General features: G+C 45.6%; 5 protein-coding genes across 5 annotated transcripts; 2 read left to right on the top strand and 3 right to left on the bottom strand.

Moving 5' to 3' along the window:
• Positions 1–833: 833 nt before the first annotated feature.
• Positions 834–4,705, bottom strand: LOC131286458 (uncharacterized). The gene is made up of 5 exons (XM_058315415.1): positions 3,522–4,705; positions 3,260–3,454; positions 1,600–3,197; positions 1,400–1,526; positions 834–1,238 (listed from the first exon to the last, which is right to left on the bottom strand). Exons 1-5 carry the CDS (start codon positions 4,458–4,460, stop codon positions 972–974), a joined length of 3,126 nt encoding a protein of 1,041 aa, XP_058171398.1. The 5' UTR covers positions 4,461–4,705; the 3' UTR covers positions 834–971.
• A 413-nt stretch (positions 4,706–5,118) lies between these two features.
• On the top strand, positions 5,119–5,643 carry LOC131281656 (INO80 complex subunit C). The gene is made up of 2 exons (XM_058311003.1): positions 5,119–5,271; positions 5,343–5,643. Exons 1-2 carry the CDS (start codon positions 5,124–5,126, stop codon positions 5,537–5,539), a joined length of 345 nt encoding a protein of 114 aa, XP_058166986.1. The 5' UTR covers positions 5,119–5,123; the 3' UTR covers positions 5,540–5,643.
• Positions 5,644–6,096: 453 nt separating this feature from the next.
• LOC131281355 (ankyrin-1-like) lies at positions 6,097–15,949 on the bottom strand. The gene is made up of 6 exons (XM_058310684.1): positions 15,934–15,949; positions 7,501–7,777; positions 7,015–7,436; positions 6,711–6,949; positions 6,491–6,643; positions 6,097–6,414 (listed from the first exon to the last, which is right to left on the bottom strand). The coding sequence occupies exons 1-6, from the start codon at positions 15,947–15,949 to the stop codon at positions 6,097–6,099; spliced, it is 1,425 nt and encodes a 474-aa protein (XP_058166667.1).
• Positions 12,142–13,323, bottom strand: LOC131281365 (hsp70-binding protein 1). The gene is made up of 3 exons (XM_058310695.1): positions 13,221–13,323; positions 12,334–13,158; positions 12,142–12,271 (listed from the first exon to the last, which is right to left on the bottom strand). Exons 1-3 carry the CDS (start codon positions 13,269–13,271, stop codon positions 12,200–12,202), a joined length of 948 nt encoding a protein of 315 aa, XP_058166678.1. The 5' UTR covers positions 13,272–13,323; the 3' UTR covers positions 12,142–12,199.
• On the top strand, positions 13,679–14,345 carry LOC131281375 (DNA-directed RNA polymerase II subunit RPB9). The gene is made up of 3 exons (XM_058310706.1): positions 13,679–13,819; positions 13,887–14,015; positions 14,088–14,345. Exons 1-3 carry the CDS (start codon positions 13,755–13,757, stop codon positions 14,275–14,277), a joined length of 384 nt encoding a protein of 127 aa, XP_058166689.1. The 5' UTR covers positions 13,679–13,754; the 3' UTR covers positions 14,278–14,345.
• Positions 15,950–24,234: the final 8,285 nt, after the last annotated feature.

Here is a 24,234-nt window from a genome sequence, read left to right as displayed (position 1 = left end):
CTCATCGAAACTAACCAAACCCACCGTAAGGTTACGACGGTTAGGTTACGACGAACGGGTTACGAGTTGATTCATTCATGCCAACCATCAATTATTCAAAGTCACTCTTGCGGTACGAATTCTATTTCACAACGAGCCATTCATTCGTTAATGGTAAATCACACGAAAAAAGGACCATGAAATGATTGATACGTTTTAAATGTAGTTAATAGTCCTTCTTAAGAGCTGATAATTCTTTATTTAATTTATCGATTGTGGTGGTACCACGTACCTCGCTTCCGTAGATATTGCATACAGTTTGACCACCCGACACGGTACCAGCGCTTTCATTTTAGTTTATCTCAACAAGTTTTTCCTTCTCTTCTTCCCGCCCGCATTCGTTTAGCGTTATGTACAGGTTTACCTTTAATTTGTTCTTCTACTTTCTTCCCTTTTTTTACTACTCCCCCTGTAATATCATATTAAATGAGAGAAGTCTCCATAAAATCACGATACAAAATAAAAAAACGTTAACGAAATAACTGGGATGTGTGGAAAGCAAAACCGAATACTTCGAAACAGGATTAAGCAGGTGAGAAGAGAACAAAAGGCTCAATATCCTTGCGTTCCTCAATATGCACGATTGACTATTCCATCAACGCCTGTTTTAAGTGGAAGGGATGCTAAAAGCTTCTTGGTACTTGTGTTTTCACTACTAGAAGTAAGGTACTCAGGTTATGATACAAAAATAAGATCTTTCTTTAATAAATAGCTGAGCGCAATGCGATCGATTATATCCCGTCGAACTGTTGAGTAATCGTATTGAGAGTGGAATTGTTTGAATTCAGTTGTTTGAAACGCTGTATCGATGACGTTTTGACCATAAAACCATTTTAAAAACGGAACAGGAAATTTCACTTTCAGACTTACGTCTCGCTATCTATAACTTTCCTCCAGCAAGCAAGCAATTTCCTCGACGATATCGACGATGTTCACGCGGCCACACACGACGAAGATCCCGTCCACAGTTGCTGGATAAGTTTCCGCTCGTTCACCACTAGCTGAGAAAGATCACAGGAATGACTAAGGCAGCGCAACGTGCCCAGATAGGATTGCTTTAGGAGCTGCAAACGGCGCACGATGCGATCGCGCTCGCACGCGCTCGACGCTCGGTGGCGCCATTCGCGCAAGCTTAACCGGATGCTTTCGGTGAGCTCACGCTTCAGCATCTGTAGGCAATCGGTACGGGACGCTTTATTCTGAAATGGAGAAAATAGGAAAATTTTGGGGATGCGTATTTATGCAAAAGGATTGCGATAGATTTTATGTTAAAAAAGATAAGATGTCGATAAAAGAGGCTACAGTAGGGCACATTATAACAGCAAGGTTTTTTTTAAACCAACACTACAGTTGAACTTACCACGGCGCCACAGAGCAAAAAGTTGGCATGCAATCGTTCGGAGGGTGTTAAGTTTGATAGAACAAATCCAACCACATTCGGAACATTGACCTTCAGCGTGTGGGGGAAGATACGGCTCTCCGATTTCCTGTGCCATTTAAGAACAAATGTATTAGATCGTTTGCCAATTTAAAGATCGAAAAACGTTTCGCCTCCCCTACCTCCCGTTGGGAAAGATGATCAACGAAGGAAACACATCCATCGTATACTCCCAACCGAGCTCGTTCCGGTCACCATCGATGCGCACGAACTCTAGCGCCGGCTGCTGACGTAGCAGGCGCGACACGGTGAGCAAGTGGTGTGACAGGATGTTACAGAAGGCACACTGGGTCGAGTAGAAGCTAACCACTACCGTGCGGTTCGAGTCGAGCACGACGCGACGGAAGTTGCTCGAGTAAATCTCCCTCACCGAATGGTGCTCTCTGTTGTGGGTAGGTATTGTCGATGATGTTTTTCCCATCGCATCCAAGTTGGCCTGCAGCTGCTCGTTAGTTTCTGACGGTGGTAGAGGAGAACTGTTTGCTTGTTGTTCAGCTTTCTTGGATGGTTTCGATCGCGCCTTACTTTTGGCAACCCGTTCGAGCTGTTCGTAGTGTTTTTCGAGGTTTTGTTTGGACTGTTTCTTCGCATTCGCGCCATCGAAAGGATGCGTGTGCTGGTAGTGGATGTTTCCGGAGCGTTGGAATCGCACCAGCGTGCGGTTGTGGTAGTCGTGTACGAACTTTGCGAGTGTATTCAAATTGATCCTGTCCCGCAGCACGTAGGTTGACTCATCCTGATGGTCGATGATGAAGGCCACGGTACGGTTTGGTTCGTTCAGTACATTTACGCCCAACCGTTCGCCAAACGCGTGGTACAAATTGCTGTCCATGCTGAGAAAGGTGAGTGATTTATTCTGTGAGCAGGATAATCCCATTATCGCTGTGTAGAACTCGGCTGATTGATTTTTACTCGGCACCGGTTCCGAATAGTACACATTAGCTCCATCGGTTTCCGCCAAGCGGAGAAGTTCACACTGACGGCGTAGATTTTGCTTGGCAAGCAGCTTGGGGCCGCGATAGTCATGTTCCGAATCCCACTTCGATGTCACCGTACGTGATTGTGAGTTCACGGGCTTGCCGCCTCGAGACGGGCATCCATCCTCTCCACTGTTCCACCGCAAGCTGAGACGCCGTTCGGGACCTAAGGCGCCACACTCATGAGCTCCACAGCCCAACGCGGGTGCAATGTCACAGTATTCATCCGCGACAGCCTTCCCGACGGGTTTACCGTCGACAAATTTCGACGAGTTGAGTACATTTACAAACGACACCGAAACCGTCGATTTAAATCCATCTTTGCACCTATTGCGACGGTACTTTCGCACACCGGACTCATCTGCATCGTCCTCCTCGTCCTCTTGCGAAGGATGCCGCCCTAAAATCCTTGCACACTGCTCCCGCCTTTGAACGAACCGTTCCGCGTTCAGCGTGCGCTGCTCGGCAATGTACTCGCGGGCCATCTCTAGTATCCAAGCATCGCCGGGACAGTTGTAGTACTGCATGCTAAGTTGCCGTAGCATCATGTACGCATCAGAACTGTCGTCGTACAGAGGCCGAGGAGAAAAGAGCATCAACACCGGACCCTGCTGAAGGTAGGGCGCGATCGTGGTGGACTTTGTGGCGCCCGGTGGAGCGAGCCACATTGATGCCACGTGCAGATGCTTGTTAATCCACGCGATTAATTCTTGCGGTGTCCAGGAACTGTTCCCAACGTACTCCTGTAAACAAAGCATATATGTCAATACGAACTAGTAATCCAGCAACACTTGTCGATGCCTACTATAGTTTCGTTCCAAAGGTATAACCGAATGGACGGTACTGTTTCGATGCCAAACATTTTGGAAGACTGTCCCGTAACGACGCCAAATGAGAGCTCCTGGAAGGGGTCCTTTTCCAGCCATTTTAACGACGCTTGATAGTATCGCTGGTAAAGTTTGCTTTCGTTGGCCATCTCTAAGAAGGCGACAATAACGGCCTGTGTGGGAAAAAGAAGGGTCTGTGATAGAGAAAGGCGAAGGGTTTGCTCGCTCGTTCGTTCTTACATCCTTCCCGGTCATGTGATCGAGTAGATCACTTGGATTAGAAAAACGATGTAGTGGAAGCATTAGCGATTGCACGAACCGCGAGAAGGCGGTAGCAGTCCATGCCTGATGGTATTGCACCGCCAGCCCATTCGATTGGTAGGCCATGAGAACTGGCCACGCTTGAACCTTCGAGTACCGCTGTCGACATTCCCCACCCGGCTGCCAGCAGTTGATCGCTGCGAAATGTGCTTCCCGGTAGAACAACTGTGCCACCTGTTCATACGCTTGACGAGCATATTGACTTTCCGCGCACCACGGTGCGTAGTACAGCACGAACGAAAGCTCCGATACGGACACCCGTGTCTGCGTTGTCCCAAGGGCACCGGTGGGCCAATCGTGCACGAGCGATCCTTTGGGGAAAAAGGGAACCGCTGGCGGTGCCTTCGATATCTTCGGAGGACTGTTCTGTATCGTTGCGTATGTGGTCAGTATGAGGGCCAGTATGCATAGCGCCTCCCGACCGTAAACGATTATCATGCTAATGCGGTTATACCGGCGAGTTTTTTCGTTCAAAGCACTACCACCACTCAACTGACTGTTATCACTTGCGCTTTCGTCCTCGATCCCGGCTGCCACGTTATCATCTTCCACCTTACTTGAGGTCTCGCTTTCGGACACCGGAGGTCCCGTTATCCCGAGCGACGCGTCGGAGGAGCAATCCGCGGTGTCATCGCCGTGCACTGGACCCCTTCTTTGTGGCACCCGCACCGTCAACTGGCCGCCAGCAGTGCGTGCTTGTTGAACTTTGCGCGACGGAACGGTATTTAACTGCTGACGTCGCGTCGACGGGTGGCGGATGGTTTGGGTTGAACTTGTTGCCACAGAACCGGACGACGCTTGCTGAAAGTTGCTGCTGCTGTAATCTTCTGCTGACAGGTCTTGTGTTAGTGTATTCATATGGAACTGCTTTCATTCGTCCAAGTCGATGATGTCGGAGCCCGCTGCGGTAGTACCACGTCATTACCATCCAGAACCAGATGCGCCAAATCAAAACATTCTCCAACGCACTATCACTGGCGCACGCAATCGGAGAGCTGTACAATTTCCACCAGCGATAAGAACCGACTGCAACGGGCCGCCAAGACGTACGGCCAAATCGTACGGCGACGAGGCCAAAGTAGCACGGTAAAATCCAATTATCTTATTCCCACGGTCGCTTCGTAATCCAATTTCCAAAGCAAAACATGAAAATCGCAAAAAATATCACCTGACAGCACTTTGTAATATTCTGACAGGTGTCAACATGATGAACTGACAGCATTTCTTGCTGCCATTTCAAATGAGATTGAAAAATGAATCTAAAATTTTCAGATGATATCATAATAGCAGCAGCATTATTTCTAACTGCAGCAAACCGATTCAACTGGATTCAAACCGGAGAAGCGATGGGGACCTATGATCGCGTTATAAAATCAACTGATGCAGTTGGAATATCATGAGCGGCATTTAAAAATAATGCTGTATATTTGTATAGCTACGACATAACCCTGCAGTATAGACGCAGGAGGACTTGTTTACCGACAAAAACGTAAAACATCAACAAATGCAGTTACGAACAAAATGGAAAATGAAGCGGAGAAACCGGTGTTTAAGAAAAAGAATCTCTCCGAGGTAAACCCCATCGTTGGGAAGAAACGGCAGTGGAAATCGCTCAAACAAATTCTTGCGCACGAGAAAACATTACCCTGGAAAGAGTCGGATGTGACTTGTAAGTACGCCACCACACACGAACGTGGAATCGATTGATCGACTGATTAAACAGTCGTAAATTGTTTGCAGATTCATCAGTAAACGCTCCTCCGTCGCTGAAGCCGGCAAAGAAATACTCCGATATATCCGGTCTCATTGCACCGTACACCGATCCTCATACGAAATTACGGTATCACAATGCTGAAGAGTATCAAACGATCCGTACGTTCCCGATGGATTTGACTGCCGGCTATTTAGCGCTCAGAGGAGCTTCAAGTATCGTGTGAGTAGACACGGGACATTTTACGTTTCTCATTCAAAAGAAGGAAGTACTTTTAATCATGTAAAACTAATTGTTAGCTCCCTAAAGCAAAATATAGCACGTAACAAATTTATATTTCTCATTAACTTCGTGTTTATTGATGTGTTCTTGCACAATTAAATCGATTCGATTGATTACAAGCTAAAGGCACCTTATCTTACTAGCGACAAAAAGGTTAAAAGGACAAATGTTTCACCTTATATCACAACTATTTCCTTCTTCCCTCTAAATAGAGCTCATAAGTTTTACCTGTTCCCATCATCGGAACCGATAGGGAAAGTAATTGGCCAAGCGTACCACTTAATCAGCACTTGCCACCGCAAGCATTCACGGAGGCAGTGATGGGGACACGGCCGAAACAGTCGTTTACAAACTAGTCTATCATATGGTGGGAATATCAAAAGATTCACCAACGCGCGAATAGTCTTATCAGGTCCAGATATAAAGAAATGTGGGCGTGTAGGCACTTTCGACCCGGTCGCCCCTACCTGTCAAATCGAGCCAGATCTTCTTGTCGAGTGACTAGAAACTATGCTCGTAAAGAAGGTAGCTTTTCAGCTCATCCGGTATGAACAGCGGTGGTACGAACTCACAGATGTTGCGCCCGAACAGCCGGCGGTAGTAAGCTCTGATTTGGGACTTTAGCTTACGGGGGACTGTGGCACGCTCGATCATTACCTCGCGCTGTTCATCGGTAAGCTGTTGATTTCGGCGAATCATGCAAGGGTCGAACTCTTCGGCAGCGTCCAGGATGATGTGGAAGGCGGGAGATTCGTGGTGCAAGTTGGAGAGGCAATTCAGCAAACCATCTGGATCGCGATACTGGGTCTTCAGGATAACCTGAAAGTAAGGAGGACGAAAAGGGGATTATTGATCATTCCATTTGTTTAATCGTACCGTATTTTCTAATGCTTACTCTCGCGCCATGTCGCAGCAGAAGATGCAGTTCCTCGGGTGTTACAATTTCATTGCTTGCCAGCAGCTCCGCCAACGGGGGACGCAGAATCGCATTGGTGGCAACATCCCCGATAACTCGTACATTTGGATCAGCGCCGTAAAACAAGAGCATCTATAAACATACAAAAACAATAATTAATGATTAAATATTCAAAGTTCAATCATCGATAACACTTTACCTTCATGATTTCCACTCTGTTGGGAATATTATCGGCGCAAGCCACGTGCAACGGGGAGCCGATGATCGGACTGCTCCGATTCACATTGGCCCCATTCTCGAGCAGTATTCTCACCAACACTGGATCACCACGGAGGACCGCCAGATCGAGCGGACTAGGCCGGTCCGGTTCGGGCAGTGGAGCTGGGATATCCACCCGAGCTCCCTGTTTTAAAAGCAACGTCACAAGTGAAGCATTTCCTACAGAAGACAAAACTTTATTTTATTGAACGGCAAACACAAAGTTGTGTATATAGAAATCGTACCTGATAAAACGGCATAATGAAGAACGGTCCGATAGTCATTTCGTGCATCCGTCATGGCATTAACATCGGCTCCATAGTGCAGTAGAAGAAGCACCGAATCAACGCTTCCGTTCGTGCGAACCGCTCGCATCAGCGGTGTAATACCGGAGCGATCACGTGCCTCCGTGTTGGCACCGTACGTCAGCAGCAGCTCCAGACTCTCCACATCCGTCGCTAGGTTGATTTCGGAGCCGAAGAAGTAGCGCTTGTTCGGATCGGCTCCCCGATCGAGAAGAAGACGGGCCACATGGTAGTGCTTGTTGCGGAGCGCTAGCCGCAGCGGTTCATCGCACAGCGTTGTCCTGGGGTAGGGATCATCCGTTGGCGCACGGTAGTCTATCTTACAGCCTGCATCCAACAGCAGAGTTGCGAGTTCGAGATATCTACAAGCAGAGCAAAGGGCACATTATAGATTTCCATGAAGATAGTTCTTCCGTTTTTTCTTACCCATGCTCTGCCGCCAGATGAAGGGCGCTGTAGCCGACCTCATCGATGGCGTTTAGGTCGGCGCCCCGTACGATCAGCAGATTAACCGCAGCCTCGTTGTTCTGCCAGACGGCGTAGTGCAGTGGCTTGAGGCCCTGGATGACCTGTTCGTTCACCTTCGCTCCGCAAGCGAGCAGTATACGTAGCTCGTCCATCGAAACCATGCGGATGATGGCATCCGCAAGGGCCCGCTGCAACGGGTTCGCGGCACACTCGGCCGGCATCGTGATAATACGCCCTGCGAAGGAAGAGATAGTTTATATGTAAATTAACTGATATAGTAGTGTTTTTAGAAGGATATGTTTTTCCGGAATATTTAACATTTAATGAATCTTATATTGTTCTCTCATAAACTTGCTGAACCATTTGGTGTTCAACGTTTGATTTCGCCGGTTAGTATTTTGTCGGCAAATAAAAAAAAAAGGTAATCCTCGCTCCCGTTTGTATACACACCCGTCGTCCGCGAGTGACGTGTGGACGGATTTTCGTAATTTACAAAAATAAACCATCATCAACCCCGGCTCCCTCCTTGCAGATCGCGTCGAATCGGCTTCGCTAAGTATGGGCGAATGGACGGAGGTCATCCCCATGCACGTTGTACCCGACGGCGATTACGATCGCAGCAGCTACGTTAGGATCATTTGCCACCGGACACACCGTAACGATTTCGTAACCGATTTGCGGCCCTTTTTTTTTTGCGCGATCCTCGCCAAATCCAGCACCACAACGCCGCTCAAGCGTCATAGCACAGGCCGTCATCAGCTGTTTGCTTACCTCGGTTGTTCATTTCGACGCCGTTTAGAATCCCGTTCGAATCCGGTGCCAGTGAGGGTGGAAAAACAAAATGTTGCCGACAAAGTGCAAGTCGCTTTGATCGTGCAAAAATCAACACTCCACACGGTGTCGTTTCTTCCGCCTGCACAATGTTTCTTCCCCGCAACACGCGCAACACTTAATTAGCGGTCGATATTTATTGGCTCCGTAATGGCCGTGGTCTTGTGTTGTTAAACAAAGAGCGGAAACTGTGCGACGAGTTGGCTGCGATCGCCGGATGCGCCGGATGAATATTGCGCGTCAGGCAATGGAACCAGAGTTTTCCTGTCTGCCTAGCGATCACTGTTTTCCTTTTTTTTTTGCCTTCAAAAGCAATCCGTACGCGAACGAAACTGCGGCACTGCGGAGCCGAGAAATTACCGGCACCGAATGAGCGCAACTATTTCGGCGCTGCTAAGATACCACCGCGTTCCTACCGTCTTTTGTTGGGGAGAAATTCGTTCGCCGAGATGTGCTCGTGAAAATGCGCGTTTTCCAACTCGATTTTTTTCCGCGAGAATATTTCTTGCGCATCGCTCGCGAGTAGCATCTCGCTGTTTGATTTTTTCTCTCACGAGCAATATGACAGATTGTTTCAAAAAAGTTCGTTTTGGAAAAGACCACATCTGAAACTACAAATTCAAACCTCAACCAACAATCGGGGCAGCGGGAAAACAAAGTAATCTTTATTTGCAACACGCAGTAGGCATGGCTCTGATGCGTCTTGATCACGTGCACGGTCTTCTTTTACCTTAAAAGAAAATACGTAAATTTCTCAACAACGCATCATCATCATCACGATCATCATGATCATCAACAACATCGGCATCATAACAAAATCCCTCCGCACCTCAATAATACATCGAGAATTTTGCAACCAGCCCATTCAGCGTGGGGGGTGTTTTATAAACAACGCCAACGATGGGTAAATGTCTGCATTGCTAGCAAGCCATGATGAAGATAAATAGGATTGTCCCACGTTTGCTGCGTTTCAAAAAGTGTGACACGCAACCACGTGGTGCCATATGATAATCCTCACCATGGCCCATGATAGGTTTCTACGTTTTCCGCAATTCCGTTGACACCATTCTGTACAAATCGGTACAATCATGACCATTCAGTGTCCATGGGAGGTTATTTCGAAATATAAAAAAATAAATAAATGTGCCATATAAGAAGAACTGCGCATCAATTAGTGGCCAATGGTTTGGCTTTCCTGCTCAGGGAAAAATCCCATTACTTCCTGCCGTCAAGAATGCTAGAATCATTCAAAATGTATCACCCTCAGGTAATACTTGTCTCGAGAAAAAGGGGGACCAAGTTCAATGGCACCATTTCCCACATGGAACGCGTTACCTTCTTCGAAGTTCTCCGAAAGCAGTTTGCCAAAAATAGCCTTAACGAGACATGCCGTCTGTCAATCAACCGCACGTCGAACAAAAGATAAAAAGTAAAGGAAGTTACCAAATTATACTTACTTTATTACTGGGGGGATGCACCAATGAAGGTTTAAATGCGGGACTTGTGTTTGCTTCTCTTCGCCGGCTTCAACAGGAGTTCACAAAACTACGCACAGTATCTTTGGGTCTAGTGTTTCTTTTCGTTCAACGTTCAATAAATCCAGTAGTGTTTTAGTTTTTTCACCAAACTCCACTCTCACCACAACTTATCAAATGTGGACAAATGTTCATATCTAAGATATCGTGTTTTCTTCCACTTGAGTTCTCGTTTGATCCGCTGCACTAAAGTCACTAAAGTTCACTTGTAGTTCTCCAGTGGTAAACGAACTTCCTGACTTTCTTTGTCTTGTCCACAGCCCTCTGCTTGCCGAGGGAGCTGGCTCTCTGGTGCTGTTGATTGCTTTTCCTTCCCGATTGGAAGTCGGTGATCGACTGAGCAGTGTGGACCTCCGCTGGTATAAGTATGTTCCTGACGCTCAGCGGAAAATCCCTTCCTGTATTCGCGACCCTAAAGAAGCAAAGCGTAATTAATAAGCAAACAGATCGCTAGTGGGGTTGTTTCGCGAAAAACATAAAACTAAAACAACGCCACCGGCAGAACCAAGCGGCGGGATCGTCGTGGGGAAGCGTGTCTGCGTGCCCTGATCGAGTCTTCTTAAGATGGTAACGATGGTGGTACAGACGGGCGAGGCAAGGGAAAAGTAAATGGCCACAAGGTAAATAGAGGAGATGCAGAAGCAAATGCAAATTCACGCACACCAAACAACTTTGGTTCACCTGCGTCTCGTTTAAAATATTACCGATGTGTTTGTACATCGCATCTCTGCCAATTTGGCGTATTTTCCTCCCATAAAGGAAACGCTGGTAACCGAAGAGTCAGCATGTCTATCCCTGAACCGACATGTCGCATTGTCACCCCACGCCATGTGGGATGGTTTGAACTCCATTGTTGTTATTCTGGCCTTCTTTTGTACGTTGTATTCTATTCTACAAAACACATTTTTACATTGTAGTTTCCTTATTTCAATATTTCAACGGAAAATATTACATTGATTTGCACCGTCGAATTTACATTTTATTGTCTAGTCATTCGGAAGAAAATAAAACAAAAAAGGTTGGAAAAACGTTCTGATCTCGCATCGTAATAAGCATTTCTGAGAATTCAAACGCGCCGCAATTGTTATGATGACATATTAATTTTATTTCAGCAAAAATTCATACGCGTAATTTATTCATTTAGATTCAACAGTTTTATTTCATTATGTTTAAAATAAATAAATCCTTTTTCAACTGAGAGTCACATTTTCCTATGGAGGCGCCTGGTACCCTGTACAACGGACCCATAAAACGGATGTGAACCTTGAACCAGCTGTCCATCCACAACAATGGGAGCTCTTGAACTTGAACCGATTTTTATTTTACACTTTTTTGCGTACGATAAGACCTGTTGTGGGCTTGCCGTTTCTCGTTTCAATAAAGAAGAACCTTGAACTTTCCGTCGTCGAAGTGGAAAGCGTCCGGTTAATGGCGACCGGAAGCAACGGATTCCAAAAGAACGTTTTCTACACTACTGGGGTACCTTCACATGTCAGCCGGCTGGCCAATACCCCCTTCCAACGCGGTACAAAGACACACCACCTTTTGGGATTTTGTTTTTCCTTCTTCTCTGGTGTCTGCCGTCTTGCCGCCTTTTTCACACGTGACACGAGCGCAAAATATGGAACGAAATCAGATGATCCATCGTTCTCGTTTGCGGGTTCAAAGATTAAGTAAACAGATCAGTAAACCAAATCGCATCGCATGCCCGACGGACACCCACCGCCCCCGTGACTGAACGGGGACAATGCTAAAGCGATCAATGTTTTTCGTGTAAAAACGTAAACGAAACGTTTGGTCGAATGCGGAATAAATGGGAAATGTGGGTAAATATCGTCAGCGACGGTGTGGAACGTAGTATAGCCGCAAACAACAAAAACACGCCCCAGACGCAAAAACCCAAATACGTGCTGCTTCGGAAGATTTCAATGGTTGCGAACAGCAATTTCGCAGTATTCGTGAAACGTAATGTTTTTCTTCTTGCTGCTCGTTCCATAGACTATATATTGCGCGTCTCACGCAGAAATGCTCCATATTTCGTCCCAAGGAGTAAATTACAAGACACCTTACGATATTTTCCGGGTAGCTCGAGTAAAATGTAGGCTAAAGGTAATGGATTTCGGTCGTATCGGGAAAATGGAACAAATGTAAAGTGTACGTAAATCAATTCACTTGTTATTTATTGTTAATGACGTGATCATGTGCAACAAACGCTTTTTGTTATTCCGGAACAGCTATGATTTCTGAGCAAAACATTCGAATAAAACAACTTAGTTTGTAAGTCACTGTTGTTAGCGATCAGTTCCATCATTTTCCTCAGAGAAACACCGTTTCAGTAACGTCTGGGCATACTCCAATTGTTCCTGTTGAAAGAAAAAGGAAGTTAATAATGTACACACTCGATTCCGTAGATGATTCTACCAACCTGACATTCTTCTTTTCCAGCGTTCAGTTTAACTATAGTTTGCAGTTTCTGCTTCATGCTTCCATCTCGACACCTTCGAATACCTTCTTTACTCTCCGTTAGAACACGTAATGTCGACAATGCCGTTTCTAACTTTGCATCGTACTCCTTCGACGGTTTCACCGCGGCCATCACTCGCTCGACGGCGTTCAGCTTGATGAACTCATCCCGCACCGGTTCGAACTCCGTGCACAGGTTCGACATCAAGAATGACGATTTTATGCGCAACTTCTCGTTGTCTGTTTGTATGCACCCCAAAATGCACTCCAATCCTCCGATGTCAATGAAGGCAGCCAGGCACGGTTCATAGTGTCGAACCATACAGGATACCGCGTGCATGGCCTGTTGTGCCACAGCCGGTTCATCGGTGAGCAGCTCGGTTAACTTTGGCAGAATATTTAGCTCCAGCAAATGCTGCTGGCAGAATGGATTGTTTTGTGCCAGTTCTCCTACCAACCGAAGAGTGCCAGCCCGCACTGCCGCACTCGATGATTCGAGGCCCGGTTTAACAATAACAAATCCTCCCACTTTGAAGAAATCGTTCGCAGTATCGATGTCCTGCACGTAGTCGATTACAATCTCGATTGACTCGGCCTTGGCTTCATCATCCGACTCCGGATCTAGCAGCACTTTCATGGCCTTTTCCAACTCTCGCACCACATCGACGGTGAGTGATTTCAAAGCTTCCTCCAGGAATCGTCGCCTTTCCTCGTCCATTTGAGCGAAATGCGATTCTTGTGGTGCATCTTCATCCTTTGTGGCTTCCATCGCGAATTTAAGCAGACCCTTGATGAAGAACTTTCGTGAAAAAATGAACTGTTTCAGTAGCACTTTATCCGCCTACATACCTGCAGATTACGGGGTTGCCGTGGCTGATTTGGATCGTTACCACTGTCCATTTTCAACGTGCAATATCAACTACTTTTCCGCAAATGAATTCCGATTTCGACTTCTAAACAAATCAAAACAAAACCTCGTGAGATCTAGATAGTTCGAGAAAAATATAAACATGAGTGAAATATTTCTCTTTCTCACTTTAGAAATATTTCACTTTCTCACTTAGCAAATATTTCATCGGGATTACTTTTGTACATTCAACCAAATTTAAAGAATAAAGAAACGTGCAGCTGTTTTAGAAATCATGGCTAATGATTATTAAGATTTATGTTAGTCGTTTTGGATATACTGGTTTTTCCTGGCTGGTATAATTTTATCTCGGCAGGTTTAATTTGGTAAATATTTCAAGATGTCTCCGACGTTTGTCGGAAAGTCGGAAGGTTGACAACTGTCATTTCGCGGCATTTAACAAAATTGTTGTTGTTTATACGACGCATTGATAAATTTACCCGGTTTTACGTTTTTAGTTGTGAATATAATTAATAATGGCTTATGACGCGGCTCACGACGATGGCCCAGGTTTTGTGGGAATCCGGTTCTGTCAGGAATGGTAAGATTGCTGCTGTGTTTTACTGCTTCCGCTCGCACTTAACAAATCATTCCATTTGCCATTCTAGCAACAACATGCTGTACCCCAAGGAGGATAAAGAAAACAAAATTCTGCTCTATGCATGTCGCAATTGTGACTACAAGCAGGAAGCTGATTCGAACTGCATCTACGTGAACAAAATTATGCACGAAATTGAGTGAGTAACGTTAGGTAGTTGCCAGCAATAGGCCGGTTTTACTAATGTCTCCGATTCGCTTTCCGATCACAGCGAGTTGACACACATTGTACCGGATGTTATATCGGATCCTACATTACCACGCACAGAAGAACATGCGTGTCCGAAGTGCTCCCACCGAGAGGCCGTTTTCTTCCAGGCCCAAACGCGACGAGCAGAAGAAGAAATGAGACTGTACTACGTGTGTACGAACCCTTCGTGCTGCCACCGGTGGACCGAATAGTTGGTACGATTATATTTCTTTTCGGCAGTGGTGTCCATTTAGGATAATTTGTCACAATAAATCTACTTTCTCCTAACACTACACTTTATTTTTCACCATGCATGGACATGACCAAGGCTAGCACAACAACAAACTCCGTTGCAATCGATTGCAAAAAATATGTATGGATTTAAAAAAAACGGATGACCTAGTTGCAGAATGCATTGCAAACGAATTTTCCTTTCACTTTTACACGCTAACGTTACCATCTAGTAAAATGGCAGCTGCTGGAAAGGGGTCTGCGCATAAATAAAATAAATCGTTAAGATGGCTGATTGTCGCACTGTTCGACTCTTCCTTAAACCATCGTACCGATGTAAAGCAACCTGAGGGTCACACAGTGGGTGCCACCGTATAACATGATCCGCTGGGAACGTTAATTAAGCATTCGTATCCCTCATCCAACGGGATTAATCTTGGCAGACGCTTAATCCAGATCCATCGTTTTACCCCCACGACCGAAAAGAGAAAGGTACGTGTTCGGTTGAACGGTAAAACCTACCGTTACTATCCGTAAGACGGCACCAAAGCTGCTTGTACCATGTACACGATCTAAGGGGAACATATCTAAACGACCGGATCACATTTTCCAATTGAATCTTCCGGAGCATAGATAGTAATCTACTTTGCATTAAATACACGTCTCCACTGTGAAGCTGTGGGTTTGCAAATATTACGACCGTGCGTTAAGTAATGTCCAACAAGGGCTGAACTAAATCCTTTGCTCAAAGCTGGAAAATGCATGGATTTGCATAAACTACTGGCTTGTAGCTGCACCAGCAACCAACCTTTTTGACGCTGTCTGTAACACTTGGAATCAACCCCGTGTGACGAAAATTAACCTTGTAAGACGTAATGGAATGGCTTATATCGCACCTTCCATTCCTTTTAAGAAATTGCAAATGGAATGTACCATCGCAGCTAAACACATGTGAGGAATTACTTTAACAGCATAGCTTTCCATTTTTAACATACTTTTAAGCCTGTTACTAATTTAATTTAACAATTAAACGTATGCAGACAGTATTATTATGTTTATTTTATCAACTTACATTTGTGTCAAACACGGCGGCTCAAGACATAATGATTATAGCTGTTGATCACGCACGTTATTTTGTTTGTCGTTAAATAGCGACCGTTGCGGAATACAGTGTCCATCATGGTGCACCATTTTCGCATAACATACGCAGAACTTGTGGTGTTGTATTCTGCTGCACCCCTCGGTGCTCGGTTCGAGAGAAAATAATTATAAATTGCAATTACGCCAAGCCGTATGCTTTTTTTCTCTCTCCTCTGCCACCGAAAAGGGTCATACGTTTGGGAACAATTATTGCGTTACGAAGCGTAAAACCGGAGGGGACGGTGTACATGAGAAAAATCCTTATATTTTCCAAAGCAGCAAAAAGTTATTTACAATGTTTGCAGGATAAAATCAATAAAATGCTAAAATATAGATGCAATAAATTTTGGACAAACCAGAGCCTAAAGTCGTTTCAAATAAAAATTTCTTTCGGTGTTAAGAAATTACTCCCCCAGTAGGCCGTGTCACGCAAAGTTCCCGTAAGTGGAACCAAATCGGTCGTTTTAATGTTGTTTGCACCATTTATACTATCACACCACGCTGGTCAGGCATCTTCGCGCGAAAGTTCGCTCACTTTACTGCTTGTCGCTTTGTTCTCCCCGTGGCGGAACAGAACGTAGAAAAAAAAAGACGCGACCGGAATGAGTTTAATGAACTCCCGCGAATCGCGCGCGTATTTGAAAATGCATCCACCGCTACCATCACCACCGTGATCCCATACCCTTGCACCATTGCGGATCGTCGTCCTCCATACTTCCACCGTTAGCTAATTCCGAATGCATTTTGGAGGAACAGAGACAATGGATGGCGCGATCGCGACGCCAAAGGCAGAATTAAACCGTTTGAAACGAAGAGTGAAGTTGCAACGCGGTGGGACAGAACACACAGATGCGTTTTGGAAGGTGGCCTCGAAGGCGTGAGCGAGAAACAGAAAGGCCAAAACGCCGGAAGGACAGAGTGCACGGTTCATTGAGTGCAGTTCGGTGCAGTCGCGGTTGCACGGAGCGTCCTTTCTTTTTTTTGCGGTGATAGCGAAGAGATGACGAGATGATGGTGGTGACGAATACACGCAGATCGTCGTAATCAGTGTGCAATTCCGGAACGAAGGCTCGTACCCGAAAGAAACCGCTTTTATTCCATTCGAATCTAAGTTCGAGGTAAAATAAAAGGAAACACCAAATACATAAATGATGGATGATTTAATACCGAACCGATCGAACGGGTGGTACGTTATTCAACGAGTATTAATTCTAATCAAAACAATGTAATGCATCCTTCCTGCGCGGAAGCGATAGCTCACATAATTGATGAATAGTACATTTATTATATCAAGTAATTGATAATAAACATTTCAACACACATTTCAAGTAATCGTAAGATTGTTAGGAAGAGCACAACTTGGTCGAAATATATCACTTTACTGCTGGAGAAAACTTCTAATCTTTGAAGGATGTTTGCATAATGTTGGAACCGAATTTGTATTCATATTAATGGTATTTTACTGTAAAGTACAACCTTATTTCTCAGGGCTTTCGGACATCTCAAGAGTAAGGAAGATGAACATCCCAAGTTTTTAAGAAACGTTTAATTATTATTCCTAACAAGCACGAAATATAAAAATATTTGCGGATTCTCTCAACTTATGAGCTGTTGCATTATGGAACTTTTTCAAATTGAATTGTTGATTCTTCCCCGAAGTTTTGACTCGACAGAACAAAAGCTAGACCAAAGGCTCACCTATACAAATTGATTTCGGATTAGCTGTAATCTGTTAGAATAAAAATAAATGTTTCTTCGATTTCCTGCGCTGTATTGATTATAGCATAAATACAACGATCCTTTTTCAATCCATTCCCATTATCAGACGAAAGAGACTCTAAGGCTCCGCTTAGAAAAACCCGTCACATTTCATTGCGGGGAAAAAACGGATAATGACCTGTCCCATCCTGGCATCATAGTTCACAAGCATCACCGAGTGGATGGTGGTGATACGAACCCTCCAACGCATTGGAGTGCCTCTGCACTAAAACCATGCTACAGGACAGAACAGGTATTTTCCGTGGTTTACTACCGTGCTGCTCCCCCATCATCCCACGCGCTGCCCCGTCCCCGGATCTCGTGTTCTTATCTGCACAACATGAGCCTCGTCCATTGAACTGCATACATATATTCGCCACGACGATGGTCGTCTCCTGTGGCAGCGCGTCAGACGGGATCATTTCTCTCGTCGTTAGCGGACGAGCGGGCTGTGGGAGCAGACCGCAGGGTTTGTGGTATTGTGATCGCCGCACGGGGGTTGTGTTACGGGGGTCCTAGTTGCATGTGGGTGTCCCGTGCCTTCCTTTCCCACCGGCATATGCTGATGCCCCAAACCCAGTGTAGGGTGTTGGGGATTAGAAACATGTTCGGTTATCCGTGGTCGGCGGTTATGTTGTGCAGTTTTTCCTCGCCTACTCGTACCAGCCAGTTTCTTTATTCTACAACCCACTCTTCCTGTAGCGTTTTGAGGTCCGAGTGTGGTCGTTGTCATCTAACGGTCATATGAAATAAAATAGTAACGGACGCCTGCTAAGTTTAATATTTCTTACAATCTTTATCTCGATGGTCAAACCTGTTCTGAGAATTGAGCTTTAGTTCACATTTGATACATGCAATTTGCAAATTAATTGTGCCTCGTTTTACGATCGCCGCTCACTCGATCGTCTCATGTTATCGCTTTTCGATAGTAAACTCCGCACCGTACAGCAATTAATGTTCACAATAATTTTATCATGTAGCTGGCCATGAAATCGATAAAATTCCATGCTAATACCCGAATTAAGAATCTCCCTACTTCAGGGGCTGGGTGGAAAAAAGAAGAAACCGTTTGGACTGGTCCCAAACGAGACGATCATCTCAGTCTCTTAATTTTTATAACCCTCACCTCTCCTGATGGAAACGGCCAGGTATATACACAGCACATTATTAATTTATCTCATTCCCTGGTCCATTTTACGAACGGCTATAAAATTTGAGCACCTTAACCCACACCGCTTGGAAAGCGTATTCGATCGGTAAGCCAATCCCAGACTCTTCTGGTGTCGAGGAGGCTTATCGTGTCGGAACAGAATGTCGATGTAACGAGAGTCCATTCACCACAGCGCACATCGATGGATGATGTCGCAGCATTTGTCTATCGGACGATTTACTGCCGCTCATACCGATAGTTTTCGATGCTGCCAAGCATCGGAACACGAGAGCTTACATCCGACGGCCACGATTCCTATCGTAGGCAGTATTTGTAGACTGCATGTAGCAACAAACGTCCCTGCCCTGTCTTCCTGTCTTCCGAGCCCGGCAGCTCCAGCTCGGACGGACATTCACCCCCGCATACCGTGGGAGAAATTATGCACCTCCAGGGACGTTGCCTCCGTCGTCGTAGTCGGTTTCGTACTGGACACATACCGAGTGTTTCCCCGTCCAATAAAGTTTCGAATAAAAACACGAATCGCTTGTCCTTCGGTTGATCGATGCAAATCCCATTGTCGGCGGTCATCGGCTCGGGAAATGTGTGTACTCGTCGTCGTCGTCGTCGTCGACATTGCGGAGGTCAGCACGCCTGGGAAAGGGATTACACGGTTCCCGGTGGGAACCCGTCGTCAGTTTACAGCGATTGCCCCCAACCTGGATGGACCGGCGGGGGTTGTTGTCACCGGGCAAAGATGAGGTCCACGCGGATCGTCCTTTTGATCTTTCCCCGTCGTCGTGTGTCCCCATGTCGGAGGATCTCGGGGAAGGACTCGGAAGCCAACGTAGTCACCACTCACCCCCGTTGTTCCCATTTTGGAGGAAGAGTCTTCCACACCGGGAAGCGATCTACTGTTTTCGATTCATTCTGCTGATGGATGATTCTTTCTTACTTTCCACCCCCTCTCGGTTTTTACCATTTCCGTACAATGTTTTATTCTTTTATTTTCCCTTGTGGAGAGTTCCTTTTCCTGATTCCTGTACGGATTATTGTCTTCGCCTGCTTGTCCCAGCATCTTCTCGTGTGGACATGTAAACCATGGCTCCACCATGCGAACGATAATCCTTCCTCCGATGGTGGCGTGTGTCCGTGTGTGTGTCTGTGTGTGTGTCTGTCCAACGGGTTTCGGCCACAAATCATCGAACCTTCTATCCTTCCTTCACCTGCGGAGTGCGGTGGAGGTGGTGGGCGATGTGCGCTCTCCCCTCACACCTCCCACGGGATAACGAAGAGGAGATTCGAGACGTCGGATCCCCGAGATCGTTCTTCGTGGGACGGAGAGAAGAGGAAGATGTATGCCGCATACACACACACCTCACTCTGGTTACAGTCCGGTCCAAAGATCTACGGTTATGCTGCAGCTCCTTTTCGATCGGCATCGGTAGACCAAGCAAGCTCCTCCATTCCTTCCCCCCTCATCATTTACTCCAGCCTCCAGCGGTGTTGGCGATCAGGCGGAAGTCTGCAAAGGAAGAAGATACGAATGAAGCGCGCATCAGTTGGAAGAGCGGGATAAGTTCGGGATAGTAAATGTGTTAGGAAGAGGCCCAAGAAGCAGACCGAGGGCACAGGTTCAGGATGGCTGCTGGGCAGAAGAAAAGGGACCCACCGTCGTAGTGCCTGGACCAGGGGGACGAGACCCGGGAACGCGTACGGGACCCGGAGGCGAAGGGCTTAGGTTCCGAAGTAACGACACAAAGGCGATCCGAGGCGGTGCCACTCGGAAAAGGGCCCATAGTGAGACAGCTCGCGCGCGTGAGAGTGAGAGAGACGGAGAGAGTAAGAGAATGGGAATGCGAATTGATAGAAATGCATAGAACTCGGCGAGTCCCCGGGGACTCGGCGAAGACCAACGGCAGAGAGAACGCAGATAGGCGCGCGCGCGCGCGTGAATGGCCCTGCAACCGGAGCGAAATGATTTTAATCCCCGCACCGGTCGGCGTAAAGGTCGTTCAACTCCTGAGAATGTGTGCAAAAATAAAAGCAAATGGAAACCCTCCTTGCACCCTTCCTCCCGCGGTGCATCTGTGCGGCGGGGTTGCATCCTACAACTACAGCCACAAGGGCCCTAAACCGACGGCGAGAGACGGTGGCGGCGGCCGGTGTGTGTATCGTAGCTACGCACATGGGAGCCATCCACAGTCCCCATCCCCCGGGGGACTGCCAGCTTCCCGTCACCGATCCCGAATTTCTCGATTCCACTCCTCCCAAACTCCCGACCATGACTTCTCCTAACTGCAACTCTCTACCACCTTCTAACCACCCGTTTTCACTTCACCGTTTCTGCAAGTCCAAACGTCGGTCCTGTGACGCTCGGTGATCGGACCTAACGACGACTACGAAACGGGCTGTGATTTAATGAAGCTGGCTTTTATGGTACCGAACCGTCACTATGCATCCGATCGTTCGTTAACGTCATATTTTGAAGATGCACCACCTCTGGCTATGGCGAAGGATGTGGACCAACGATGGCGCAAGGATGGCTGAACAAAATGGGCAGCGCCAACTCGTTGCGGTACAGAATACCTATCCTTACTCATCCCTGTTAAAAGTACAGAGTTTGTTTAAAAGATGTCAACAGGGAAAAGTGCACCCGTTGGGTTTGACTCAAGGGTCTTCGGATGGCTTTCTAATGAGGCCCACAATTAAGTAAATACATTTAGTCTAAGTAATGAATATAAAGGACAAAGAACCCAAGACATTTTTTTTTTAATTTCGTAGATAATGCAGTAAAATCTTTTCGGAAAGCGTTAAAGAAGTGTTCAGAATTTATGAAATTTATTTTACAATGCTTAGCATCACTTCAACAAATAAAAGCCTACAAACGTTTAGGATTTTTGCTGTGAAATTTTACTCTTATTTTATTACTTTTATAATTATAATTTTTATTATTATTATTATTATGATTAATGTTATTATTATTATTATTATTATTATTTTTACCTTCTCAATGAATTGGGTTTAAATTTGTGTGACCGAATTTATTTGTTCCTAATTTATTGAATTAAATTCATTCATGTAATGTTCATCACTACTATTGTTGTAATAGTAAAACATGCTTATTATTTGCACCACATAACACTAGTATTACTTTTCGGGTAAATATTCACAGAAACTTTATCCTTGTTACCAAAAATATTATTCGCCGATCTACCTTTGCCCTACTTTTCCGTGCATCTCTTGTCGATACGCATAGTCCGGGGGAATTTTTATAAATTATATTTAGTGTTTTAAGTTGTGTTATCTGTGCTCCGAATAAATTTAATTTATTTGCACATGTTAATCGTTGCTTCAACAAACAAACTCCTCTCCTGTTTGAAAGATGTTTACTGACTAATTTGTGCATGAACAATATACCAAAATTACACTTAGTTTCAAAACATTCTTGGACACTATCCTTGATGTTTCACTAGCACAACTTTGCCAACCTCTTCTTCTTAATACCGAATATATATTTTCGCTAGATAACCGACCCGCTCTTGTTCGAGCATCCCTTGTGGATCATGATAGTTCGAGTTTCGTGTGGAAAATTCTCCTAAACTGAACGATATGCATCCACAATTTGCCCCGAGCACTTCTAAACCTTATTGTGATGAAAGTTAAGAACATAATTAAATGGATCGGATTGGAAAAAAAGATGTTTTCCTAGAACAGAAGCTACACCTTTGTCCATGAAACTACGAAACGGTACACCGTTAGCCGACAATCTTCCAGACCCTTTTCAAAACTTCCTACTGCAAAAGATGATCCATTCAAAAGTGCGATATTAGAATGCAGAAAACGAAAATGCATTGCTATGCAAAGGGGAAATGACCATGAGATTAGAAATAGGCTGGTGTCCGGTGCTTCTTCGGTTAGCTTACAGCAGGATCCCGTCAAAGGATGTGCTTAGCGTTGCACCACCCGGAGCATGCACTTTTCATCGACCGGAGGAGGGGGTTTTCGTTTCATTGAACGGGTTTCATTTTTTGGTTTCCTCTTTCTTCCTTCCGTTTATGTCTCTACCGGACCGCCGGGAGCATCTTCTGGGAAGATTTTTAGCCGAAGCACTTACTGCACCTCTTTATCATAACCAGTTTTCGGTTCGGTCCGGACGGCTTTTACACGCCTCAATTACCGTCCGGTGGACCGTTGTGCTGGTCGTCCACCAACTGGCCAAGACGACCACGGGACGAGCACAAGCGTCCTCCGTTTTCGGGACCGTCCCGGGGACCAACCCGGTTCTGCAGCAACACGCGGCGGCATGGGGGGCAATTGTTGTTGCTGTCCGACGGTGCGCGGTCCCCGCGGGCACAATGTTGTGTGAATGTGCACGCAGTGGTGGTGTCCGGGGAGGATGGCGAACCACCAGTTCGTTTTTATGATCGTTCAATTTTGCATCCTAATAATGTGCATAATTCCCCCCTCCCAAGCTGCTTCCCCGGGAAGCTCGATTTAGGCGATTTAGACAAACTGCCGCACGGAAGGGTGAATCGCACCCGATGCGGGCCTCGGTCAGAGGTTGATGGCCCGGTGGCTGTGCCTGCTTAGATGCTAACCCATCTGCGATCATCAAGGTTACGGCACGGAGCGTTCGCGAATCCACAAAGGTCGTCGTCGAAGTCGCAAAAACCGTTCCAGCTGGCCCATCCTCCATTTGTCTTCCGAATCGGTGGGAAATCTCTTCAGATCAAAAGCCCTTGTGATGTTTGCCACCGTCCCAACAGTGTTGACTCAAACTAATCTACGATAATCTAGCCGACGAAGGAAAGGAAGCACCATCCGGTGGCCACTCAGGAGGCAGCCCGGACCAGTTTAGGAGCGATTGCGTGTTGCACTATTTTTCACAAGGTATTTTTTTCGTTTTTCGAGTGACGAATAACCACACATTGTTATGCGTCCGAAAAACAAGTTCCCAGAGATGCGTATCGTTAAGTCAACACAATTTTCTTGCGCACAGATAATCACTCGAGTTCCCTTCTTTCGGTCGAGGAACAATGTTTGCATTGAACACGACGATATTGATCAGCAAGCGAAACCTGTTTTCTAAGGGACCAAATTCAGAAGTTTTGTTTTCTAAGGGACTACATTTTTAGACAGAAAACAGATATCAAATAACATTTCGCAACTTTGCCCTTAATGCTACAACGTTGATTTAAAGGAAAAACCATTCAAACGGTTCCAATTAATTTAGTAAGGTTGTTTTTATAATTTAGAAGATATAGTTTGCTTTTAATTGAAGTAATCTTATCCTCGCTCTGATTATGCTCTTACACTGTTTCCTCTAGAATAGAAATAAGGTACAAATGTAAAACTCTGAGCGTTATTTTTAATGCTGTTTTTAACGATCAATGTTTGTATATTGGGACATGCTTCCAATAATTTATACATCCATCTATGGCTTCTGCAGTGTTTGAACAAATTTCATGTAATATTTAGCGTTGTTGATTTATTTTTGGGCGGAGTATTATTTTTACAAAGCCTATGCCTTGTTCACAGCAAAAGTAATTAATAATTATTTTTAGCCATTCTACACAGAATATTTCTGGGATCAGCGCTTTTATAAGGCATCCCTGTTTTGGTTTTAATTTTCTTTGTAAAGTTTTTAGTTAACGAATGATTAGTTAAGGATTGTTTTTAAAAGCCATATTTGAAAAGGATCTAAGGATCAACAATTTAAAATGAATGCCCTGTGATAAAGTTAGACATGTCTTTTCGACCGGCGCGAACTTTCCCCCTTCCGCCTTGCGCATCCACCGATTCGCGGTCAGCTCGCTTCGTGACATTCACGCGTTCTGCTTCTGGGGCGGCACGGGTAAGTGCACTCGCGCACACGTACGACCGTGAACGT

Source organism: Anopheles ziemanni, chromosome 2 (assembly GCF_943734765.1).
Source record: "Anopheles ziemanni chromosome 2, idAnoZiCoDA_A2_x.2, whole genome shotgun sequence".
In the NCBI taxonomy this organism is placed as follows: domain Eukaryota; kingdom Metazoa; phylum Arthropoda; class Insecta; order Diptera; family Culicidae; genus Anopheles; species Anopheles ziemanni.
This window is presented reverse-complemented; position numbering and strand designations above follow the sequence as displayed.